The 11,710-nt window shown below is 38.9% G+C and overlaps 1 protein-coding gene across 1 annotated transcript; it reads left to right on the top strand.

The window, feature by feature from the left end:
• Positions 1–7,279: 7,279 nt before the first annotated feature.
• Positions 7,280–8,488, top strand: LOC119425594 (relaxin-3 receptor 1-like). Its single transcript, XM_037693126.1, has one exon. It carries the CDS (start codon positions 7,280–7,282, stop codon positions 8,486–8,488), a length of 1,209 nt encoding a protein of 402 aa, XP_037549054.1.
• Positions 8,489–11,710: the final 3,222 nt, after the last annotated feature.

The raw sequence follows: 11,710 nt of genomic DNA, 5'->3' as shown, positions 1-11,710 counted from the left end.
ATTTATGAGTCTAACAGCTTCAGGGTAGAAGCTGTTCCTCAGCACTTAATGCTCCTCAACCTCCTTCCTGAGGGGAGCGGGGCAAAAAAGTGTGTGTGCTGGGTGAGTGGGGTCCTTCATGATGCAGGTGACCCTCTTCCTGGAAGTGCAGATGTCTCTAATGGTGGGGAGGCTGACTCCGACAGACTTCTGTGCAGCCTTCACCACTCTCTGCAGAGCTTTTCTTTCTGCAGCTGTGCAGCCTCCATGAAACACACATCTTGAATGGGGAGGACTCCAAAAGTTAATCAGTCAGAGATGTACTTCTAATGATCTCTTAACAAAAGTTTCATTAAAATCCATCCAGTAGTTTGTGAGCTATTTCGTCAACTCTACAAAAAACAAATACAAACACGAGCAAAAAATATTATCCCTTCCTCATCTTTGGCTGCGAGTAATAAATATGCAGCGAAAATAGGTAAAATTTTAGTTGGAAAACAACATTAAAGCCCCATAATAAAAGCCCTCAACACTGTGAGTAAACAGTTTTAGTTTACAATATCCCACACTTGATCGTGCAGGTTTATACAAATTGTGCAGATGGGAAAATAAGTAAAAATAAATAAATTAAACTATTGCAATTTTTTAAATGGTTTTAAATTTTTATTAAAAAAAAATACATTTAATTCATTCTCTTTATTTCTGCCTTGTAAAAACAATGCTGAGTCATGGAAAATCTGAGTTTTTGAGACACGACTAAAGAGCGTGTGTCATTTAACCACATAGTTCCCTTTGTTGCAAGTAGGCCTTGATGAACTATTATTTTCTTTCAAATAGATTATTACATAGTACAGTACTTCTCAAATGCTTTAAGCTGCTGATTTCTTTATATTTTGCTTTAAAGCTGCCACATTTTCTAGTAGTAGTTCTTGAAAATGGGTAGCCAAAGTCCAAAGAAAAGCTCTGGTGGACTTTCTGAACACCTGAAGAACTCTAGATGACTTCAGTTACAAGAAGGTCTGGTTGAGGCAAAATACAAAGAAATGAGGTCACTAAATTATAGTGTTCTGTAAACTTTATGAGTGCAATAAATTAGAACAAAACAACACTTTAGCCTCATGCCCACCTAAAATATGTGTTAGGTCAATATGTGTGGATGTTTTGCTGATGTTAATAATTTAACATGTACACCTCCTTTATTCCAGCTTGACTGTTTAACTTGATTCCTTTCCTCGCCACCTCCTCATCTCCTGTTCTCTCTCACTTGGCTTGCCAGTGGAGGAGGGGACAGATTATGAAGAGCGGATTAGAGGCGACATGCTTCCATGAGGGTTGTCATTTTATTTTGGCCCGGCTGGATCTTAAATACAGGTGTATTAAATACGCCTATCGGTGGAATCTGTGTAGAACAGTGTGTGTTTATTGTATGTGCTGCTGAAAAGACTCCCACGGGAGATAATGTTTTTCCTCTCTCTTCCATCCATTTTGGGGCTGTGACCCAGACAAAAGAAGGGAGGACCCCTCCACCCCCACCCAATAAATCAATCAGTGGATTCCTCCTTTGTGATAGTGATAATGACTTTTTGTCCAAACTACTGAGACAAGTTCAAGTTTTTTAAGGCAGTGGTTCTCAAGCTGGGGTCCGTGAGCCACTGCTTGGGAGGCCACAAAAAATAATATATATATTTTTAACAAGCACATAGATGTTTAACAACCCATTAAAATGCACCAAAATGCAGTAAATCACATACTGTATTCAAAATTTTCTGGGGAAGGACCTCCAGATCCCCCGTCAGATCAGCCCATCCGCTATTTGCGTTCCGGCATCGATCGGTTTACAGATTAAGTCCTGTTACTTCCTGCTTCTGTTCAGTTTTATGTAGAGTTTTCTATAATAATTTGAAGAAGTGGCAATATATTTATTATGTTCATTATGTGAACAGGTAAAGTGTTTTTTAATTTTCTCAAAACTCTAACTTTTGGATGCTGACATTAAACATTTTGTTAATTAAGTGTCTTGAATGAAAAGTACCCCATGTTAAAGAACAGGTCAAAGTGTTTATGCCACACAAATATTTTCATTGAATTAAAGAGACAGATTGAAGAAAAATATTTTTATAAACATGAGAGTTATGAGGGGGGTCCCTGAACCCAAAAAGTTTGAGGTAATCAGAAAACAGTGTTTAAAATAAATAAATAAACTGATTTTTTATATATATATATATAATATCATTATTGTAATAATGCAAAAATAAAAGAATAAAAGTGTCCCTAACGTCTTTAAAATGGTTTCTTCTGCTATTATTATTTAATTTGATTTGATTACACATAACCAGTCCAGTTGGAAACATCCAGTAAGTAATCAAACGTTAATGGTAAAAATACTGAGAAAATATTATTTCTGTTATAACGTCATGTCATTTGGACATTTGTGTTTATGGGAATGTTTCAGTCACGAACTTCTTGTATCATGGAAGAAAAGGCAGCTCAGCCTGTTTGTTAGCTCAGACATTTAACACTAGATGGCTCAGTCATCATTTAAAGTGTCCTTCTGGGATTTTTACAAACGATGGCGACAAAGTCACATCTTTATTCTGCAGCTGGTCCAACTCTGAGCTCCATTTGTTGAGGTGCTGCAATGTTGGCATCTATTGTTTCATCACTGTAATGGTTAATAACTCAGTTTGTCCTTGTTTATGTAATAAACTGGGTAGTTGGGATCTTTATCATCTGTAGCAGCTACTGTTGCTGTTGTAACTTTACATTTTCCCAGTCAAAAAGAGCACCTTAAAGATAAAAAAAAACTAACTCTCTGCAAAATAATTAATGGCTTTTTTTTTTTGTCATACTTTATTATGGCCATTAATTATTTTAAACTCTCAAACACAACATCAGGTTGTCCAGGTTTTATTATCTATTAAGAAATTACGAACCAGAGGATGCAAATTAGATGGATTAAACAGTAATAGTGGAGAAATCCACAAACTATAAAAACCGAAAAGGAAAAAAAGTGAAATGTTAAATTGAAATAACATCATTTTGTATATTTAACATCTAGATTTTTTTAATTAGTTCATTAATTCTTCTCCCTGTCTACATTTTTTTCTTGCATTAGTGATTTCAGTCTTCGTAGCTTGACTGTCAAAGAAAACTTACTTTTGATGTTGCTGTTGCACCGACTGCCTCCACACTGTCATTTCAACCTTTTTTAAAATGTATATAGTTTCAAATATTTAACTTTGAAAGCATGCAGCTACAGTGTTCACTCTAACGTTTCTGCAGTGCTGAAAACTCAGCGTGTTTTGTCTGGTTTCTTTATGACAACGCCTCATGCCGACCTGCATAAATCAGCTTCTTCACTCTTCCGCCTTTTCTATCCTAATCTCATTTAGTCATTCACCGCTGATGTTCTTTCCACCATCAACAACTTATAATGAGAAGTCATTGCTGCAGCTCAATCTAATCTCCAAGCAATGCCTCTGGTATAAATAGAACACTAAGAAAACATAAAAGCAGTTTATTGGTTTTATTTTATGATATGTTTTTTTTAATGGTCAAAGATAGGAATAAAAATAATCATGCAAGTAAAAGCACAAGACAAATCTGATTATTGAATAAGGTATAAAGTTACAGGTTTTCTGTTTCTGGCCAAAAGCAAACAGCTCACAGAAACACTGGTGACTGAAGAAAATTAAAGTACTTAACTGTCCACTTTCATTTCTTTCTTCTCTTTTTTTTTTATTCAGTTCAGTTCAGTCTTTTTATATAGCACCAAATCACAACAGAAGTCATCTCAGGGCACAACATTTCTTTAAAGAAAAGAATGAGACAAAGATCAAAGTCGATTTTAAGCAGGTGACATATTTTGTTCGGGCTGCTGTTTAATATACTGTATTATTTTACATTATTAGTGTTTAGCGTGTATATTAGATCTTTTAGCGCATCATTTAGCGTTCGTTTAGCGTATATCTTTGTGTATATCTTAGATCCTTATATACTGTTTCTTGTTATATTTAATACTTTTGCTATTTTAGGGTGTGACTGGGGCCTTGAGTACATGATTTCATTCCACCTCATGTACCACATGTGATGTGAAATGACAATAAAGAAACTTGAAACTTGTATCGTTGAATTTTTTAACCTTTGAAAAGTGCAGTGCTTGTTAAAGAACAGTAAAAGAAAATTACACATTTCAGATCATGATGTCTCATTTTACAACATATGTCAGTTCAAGTACCCTCTCTCTTTCTCATACACACACACACACACACACACACATATATATATATATATATATCAGATAGATAGATCCAGCTCATCCTTCTCTTCCATTTGGGCGGTTTCACTCAGCTTCTTCTTCTTCTCTCAGAGGTCTGTGGTTGACGGTGTTCTTCTGGACAGAGATCTCTGAGGTTGTTCCTGAGCTCTGTTGGAGCCACTCTTGCAGTTTGGAGTCATAGCATCGAGGGCTCTGATGACCAGTGGGACTACAGACATCTTGACTCCACAACTTCTCGGTTTCTTCTTTCAGCCTATAGTGTGGGGGAGTGGTGGCACAGAGGTTAGAGAAGATGGGCCTGTGATCGGAAAGTCGCAGGTTCAACTCCTGGCATTGTCAACATCAAAATGTGGGTGGAAAAGGTGAAATACCCACACCTGCCTCCACCCTCATTTGCCCCACCCTGGGCCCCTGAGCAAGGCCCTTAACCCCCACCATCTCAAAACAGGTCTCTCTTGAAAATGGGTTCTTATGACTCAATGAGACTACCTGGATAAATCAAGGGTAAATGAAAAAAATAATGTCTCAATCTTCTTCCGTTCTGAAGTGTTTACATCCCTGCTATCACTTGTACAGTTTTCCATTTCTTGGACATAGTGTGTTGTTTTCTTTTACATGAAAAACACACATGCACATGCTGTATATTCTTTATCCTATTCAATTCACATTTCCTGTTTTTAAAAACTACAAATAATTTTTTTCCTATGCTGCAAAAAGGTCCTTTCTGTACAGTCTCATTCATAATCTTTCTGTTTTCATATTTTCATGTGAATCAGCATCGTTTGATTTACCTGTCACTTTGCTGCTGGTACACCTGAATGTTCAAATTCAAATATACTTTATTAATCCCAAATGGAAATTATTTGTTGCTGTAATTCGTTATCCTCATTTCATTAAGAGATGTTTTAGATGCTGACGGCTGTAAGCAGGAAGGATCTCTTGTAAAGGTCCATCCCACAGTGGATCCTAAGAAACTGGCTGCAGATGCCGTCCGATCCGTCCACCCAGTCTCGGCTGGCCTCTCGGTTCCCCTGGGCTGTAGGACCGCCCGAATGCCGGGCAGAACTCCTCCCAGAGCGATGGCCACTCCTCCCAGCAGTCTGTTGAGCTCCTCGTCGCTGCGGACAGCCAACTGTAGGTGCCGAGGGACGATCCTGTCCTTCCGCTGTCATGACCCGTGTTTTCCTGCTAGTTCCAGGATCTCAGTGGTCAGACACTTGAGCACAGCTGGCAGGTAGATGGGAATGCATCCACAGAACATCCTTTTCGACTCATTTGAGATTTGGGGCTGTAGTTGAGATATTATTTGAGCTTTTGAGATGTTAATCAGCTGCTGTTGGTTGTAGAAAACAGCCTTGTTGCCATGGTTACGCATCATAACAAATGTCCAAAACTAAAAAGTTTCAGTAAAAATCTTTCCAGCTGCACAGCATCTGATACCAGAGGAAACAATCATCCAAAAAAATGTAATTTACATCCAGAAAAAGAGGAATTAAAGTTTCCAAAAGCAAAATCTCAGAATGAAAGTAACAGAGCTGCTCCAACATGCAGCCACCTTGAGCGGCGCAATTCTAGAACAGATGACAGATGAATTATCTCAGTTGTCCCATTTATCCCATTAATAATCCCGCTAAGGGACAATAAATGTTATTTCTATTTTATTCTGGATGTTGCAGTCATTTGGGATTGCTACAATTATGTTGTTATTAACTATAGAGCTCAATTAAAAAGCATCCCAAAGACAAATCAACTTTATTAGTGCATTTGGTGACATGCTATGAATTATGTTTGTAAAGAAAATAACAATGTCTGCACCACTGACAGAAATAAATACACACAAAAAAAAAGAGGAAAAAACCTAAACCTCATAAAACTGACCATATTTTAAACCAGTTTCAAGCACAACAGCTTTTGCTTTTGTTTGGATTTTAATTGTATTTCTAGTAAACTCTTCTTGTGTTCCCGTGGCGTCATCATACTGTAGGCGTTTCTGAATATGCAGAATGGAAAGAACAACTGGGTGGAGCAAGATCTCAGGGTGGAAGACTTCTCGCCTGTTGTTGTTCGAGTCCTGCAGCAGAACTTGTGGCTCCAAAAAAGAAAACCCGGTTGAAAAATAATCACCAGACTTACAGGTGAGATTTGCTTTTATTCACATAGTGAGCTTAAAGTTAGACGAAAATGATTCTGATGTTCTAGTACCAGTCAAATTAATTAGAATAAATAGAAAGTTGAATTAAAAGGGTTTTTAAAAGAAACATTCTTTCACTGACACATTGCCTCTTAAGTTTAGTCTTTTATTAGGTCACTAAACATTGTTTTAATAAATTTATATTCATAAGTTTAATTTATTATAGAGTATATAGAGCATATAAAGTAATTTTATACACTATTGCTTTTATATTTGCAAGCATTTTTCTCACAAATGGCATTTTATTGTTTTTTTTTTAATGCATCAGACAATTAAATATAATTTTCTACTGGGGGAAAAAAGTCTGATAAACGTGAAAATCAAAACGACAAAGAGAAAAGTTCCTTTTTAAATCAAATTTTCATCTAATACCAATCAAATACACAGTATAATGAATATGTTTATTAAAAGATAAGTTTGTTGCATCCTACAAAGTCTAAGAAATCCCATCCCATCATCACCTACTGCTTATTTGCCCCTGTTTTTAGCTGTCTGATGCACGAGTCCAACAGTAACCTTAATGATCACATCTGTTGTGCGACTTTAAACTAAAGAAGCAGATTTCTTCGTCGATTCTCCGTGTTTGTCTGCCTCAAAGGCTGACACTTGAGTGTAAGTCATTTTTCTGACTGCGCTAATCCACTTTCGTGCTCATAAACTGCCGTGTCTAGGAGGTAATAATAATTTCCTCTTCCCTTGCAGGGGCAGATGATTGTCATCTAATAAACACAAAACCAGAGCCGGCATTTTTGATGTCACAAAGAGAAACGTCTCAAGTCAGAGGACACGCTCTAAACACACACAAGCAGGAGAGCTTCGAGGGCAGGAAAATGTCCAAGCCTGATTTTCAGAGGCTTGATTTCTATAAAAGCATCCTGAATGGCTGCAGCTTCAGTTTATTTTGTAACAACTCGCAGCTGATTTTTCACAACACAAGCAACAGCACAGAGTTTTTTGACGATACATCCCCCTGGCTAAGAATCCTCATCTCTGTGGTTTACATTATTGTGGCTACAGCCGGAGTGCTGGGCAACTTGTTAGTCATGTTCCTGCTCTATTCCACCCACACCATCACCACAGGCACCATTAACTTCTTTGTTTTTAACCTGGCCTTGGCTCACCTGCTCTTTTCTTTGGCCTTGCCTTTCTGGGCCGTGGAGGTCATGCTGGACTACAGCTGGCCTTTTGATTTAGCCACATGCAAGGCCGTGTCCTTGCTCACAGGACTGAACGTTTTCGCCAGCTGCTTCTTCCTGACAGCCATGAGCCTGACCCGCTACTGCTACGTCGCAACAGCTCTAAAGCCCAGCGCCTCCCTGTGCAGCAGGTCGTGCACTTTCCCAGTGGCCACAGCTTTCATTTGGGTTGCAGCGCTCATTGCGGCCGCGCCCCGAGCCGTGTTCGCAGACCTCGGCTACGTGGGCAAGGACAACGACACGGCGTGCCTGTTCCGCTTCCCCGATGGTACGGCCTGGCTGGGGATAAACCAGCTCCTGCGGGTGGTGCTGGGATTTCTGCTGCCGTACGCCATCATCATCCTCTCCTACCTGCTTCTGCTGCGCTTCCTCTGCAGGCACAAGCTGACAGGCAGCCGCAATTCTCGACGAAAAACTGATATTTCAAAGTCTGTGGCCGTGGTGGTGCTTTCGTTCTGCGCCTGCTGGTTCCCGTACAACGTCCTTACTCTCTGGAATGCCCTGATCCAGCTTGACGTCGTCGATATCAGCAAGCCCTTCTACGTGGCGCAGACCTACTTCTTCCCTCTGGCCAACTGTTTGGCTTTCACCAGCAGCTGCTTCAACCCGGTCATCTACTGCCTGGTCAGGAAAGAATACCGTGCGGCTCTTCACAATCTGCTTTTCAAACTGAGCATGGCCATCAAATCTAAGGTGCCCTACGCGATAAACTCTGAGGACGGGTCAGGGCAAGCTGGGCAGTTTGCTATTCCCCTCAACAACGTGCACAGCCAGACCTCCCAAAGTGACACAAGGATGTACCAACCGCTATCAACACTTCCAACCGCGACGTCTCCTGTGTAAAGCTCCAACCCATTGTCTAATCTTTTTATGAAACACACACCTGTAAAAACGTATAGGAAGCTTTAAAGCGCGGGTGTCCAAAGTGTGGCCCGAGGGCCATGTGTGGCCCTTGGAGTGAGTTTGTGCGGCCCACAACTGCAGTTTAAGAATGGTGTCATTTTGACCAGGAGGCTTATGAGGTCGGTTCAGACTTTCTGCAAATTAGTTTGTAATCCTTTTTACAGGGATGCAGGATATTGGATTTCTGGCCGATATCCGATATGTTAAAACTTATTTGGCTGATAACCGATACCAATACCGACATTTTCCTCTAGACCTACTTACAGAGACTACATAGCTTTCTCTGCTGTGCAATTACAACACTACATTATTCTATATGGTCTTTGTCAATTTGACCTGCTACCAAATGCATATGTCACAAAGGGGCCTGAAATTGATGTAACACTTCAACTTGGATTATGTTTCATGTCACAGTTATTCACGACATCTATTCTCACTAAAACAATAACACTCGAAAAGTTTGAATTTGTAAATTTTCACTAATCTAAACTCAACAACACGTGTGATGTCATAATATTGCGCTGGGGCTGCGAGCATCCTTGTCACTGAATAGTCATACAAAAACAGTGCCATATATATACAGTGTTTTTTTATATCTGAATTATTTTGATGGAATGGCCGATGTCCGATATTTAACTTTATCGCTAATTTTGGTCGATACCGATAACATGCCGATAATATCGTGCATCCCTACTTTTTAATGACATTTTTAGGTTTAATAGCAACACTGATGAAAAAGATTCTCAAAGTGAAGCAAATTACAAACATCTGGCTGTAATCTTTTTATTTTCACTTCATTGTACAAAGCACCACAAACTTTTACTGATCTCTACCAGAAAGGAGGTTTTTGGATAATGATTCATAAAACTGGGCTAAATGTTGCAGTTGATAAAATAATCAAGAGGGAAACTGGACATTTTAAATGAATATAACGTGGTACCATCTACATACGAGTTGATCAGTTTTATCAAACCTTCTAGGAATCTGTTGTAGCGACTGACAGCTGGACGATTTTCAGAACTTCCATCAGTCTTTTGGGACGTCCATGGTCTAAAAAAAAGGCTGATTGACCCATTTTTAAAAGGACACTTACTCAAATTACGCTTTTGTTGCTGAGAACAAACTAAAATGAACTTTCCGAACACAAGAAAACAACAAACATAGACCCAACAAATCAAATCCTTTTTGATAAAAAATAAGCTTAGCGTTTATGAGGCTTTAAATGTTCTGGATCTACAACAATTTAAAACTCTCCACCTAAATGAATAAACTTTTGTCCTTTCTCCAAAATATTGTTTACGTGGAGAGGTAAATTCACATTTTTGTGGCCCATGAGTCCTTTCATCTGGATAGTTTTGGCCCACGTATGAAAACATTTGGACACCCCTGCTTTAAAGGAATTGCTTAGATTTTTTTGTGGTAGCTGTCCTGCAGTTGAACTCGTTCAAAGCATTATCAGTTTAAAATATCAGGTTGAAATTCTCCTAGGGGAAGCAAATTAATGGCCAACAGCCAGTTTCAAAACACTTCCTTCACCTTTACATTAGAACGTTACTTACCTGAAAGTTTACACTGAAGCGAAGGTAGTCTTCAGTTTGTCACCTCCATGGTCTGAGTGAAATAGATGTTGCAGAACAGAATGAATCAAAGGGGTGACCCGATTGAACATTGGTGGATTTGTACCTGGATTATCGCGCATGAACTTTGGTGTTTTGAACCATTTTGGCATTGCTTCCTTAAAGGAGTTGACGAGGGAGAGGGCAGGCCCCAGAAACCATCTTATCACCAGCAAACTGTTTTTTTTTTCCCCACTGTGGGAGTTGGTGCTTGTGGGACTCCAGTTTGTTGTGGCTCCTCGGACTGAAGAAGTCCTTTGGATGAAGGACTGAAACGTCTCAGCCAAAAACAAAACCATCCAGATGACCTGACTGAACATTTTTGGATTATATTCCTGGATTATTGAGCATGAACTTTGCTGAATCACAAGATGGTTCAGGTCTTTTGAAATGGGGTTCTGTGGAAAGACGTAACTAAATTTAACCTTTTAACCAGGTATACAATCCATAAACGTTCAGTCAGGTCATCTGGACAGTTTCTTTTTTGTGTTGAGATGTTTCGCCCTCCATCAGAAGGGCTTCATCAGTCTGAGGAAGCACCAAACAAAACTGCTTCTCCACCAACAGCCTACTACAAACTGGTGGGAGGGGGGAACTGTTATGTTCGTGCTAAGATGGGTTCTGGGGCACGCCCTCTCCCTCGTCGACAGACACGTCAAACTGGTTCAAAACACCAAAGTTCATGCTCAATAATCCAGGAATATAATCCAAAAATGTTCAGTCAGGTGGTTTATTTTTTTGTGCTGAGACGTTTTGCCCTCCATCCTTCCTCCTTTCCACTTTGGAGTAAGCTGTTGGTGGAGCATCAGTTTCGTTTGGTGTTTTCTCAGACTGACGAAGCCCTTCGGATGGAGGGCGAAACGTCTCAGCACAAAAAGAAACCGTCCAGATGACCTGAGTGAACATTGTTGGAAGGTCATGGTTGGTTTCTAAAGAAAAGGTTTAGAAACCAGCGCTTGCATGAAACAGATTGACATTTTCTAGCTTAGTTTTATTTTAAGATGTACTTTTTATTTGCTCCGCTCTGACTGGTCGTGAGCAAGTCTTACCTGAGAAAACATCTGCCTGATATCAAACTGATTATCGTCGGAGTGATTTCCACAGCAGGGAAGATATTGACTATTAATAATAACTTTACAGGTTTTTCTTTTTAGTTGATTCTCCAAAGAATAATATGTAACCTTGTGAAAGATTAATTGTTATTTGATTTATTGGGATAAACTTGCCTCCTTAAATAATTTTTTTTTTTAAATGTTTGTGGAAAAATTTTGCTCATGTTGAATTTTTTTTACACAAATTTATATTGTGTTTATAAGGAAATTTTAAAATAATTCAGTACTGAATTTTGTGTTTAGAAATATGTTATTAATAAAATTTAAATTTATTGTTCTGTATGTCATGACGCCAGTCTACCACAAGATGGCGGTGATGTTCAGTTCTTAAATTTAACCATAAATTACAAATAAATCCATATTGTTCAAGTAGGGATGGATTATTTATTCCAATATTTAATAATCTAAAACAGTTTGAAATCATTTTTTTATTT

The sequence above is a fragment of the Nematolebias whitei genome, chromosome 19 (assembly GCF_014905685.2).
Source record: "Nematolebias whitei isolate Nwh7 chromosome 19, NemWhi1, whole genome shotgun sequence".
Taxonomy (NCBI): Eukaryota; Metazoa; Chordata; class Actinopteri; order Cyprinodontiformes; family Rivulidae; genus Nematolebias; species Nematolebias whitei.
This window is presented reverse-complemented; position numbering and strand designations above follow the sequence as displayed.

Coding starts and splice junctions, on each gene's coding strand:
- LOC119425594 (XM_037693126.1), top strand. CDS start 7,280: ATGTCCAAGCCTGATTTTCAGAGGCTTGATTTCTATAAAAGCATCCTG.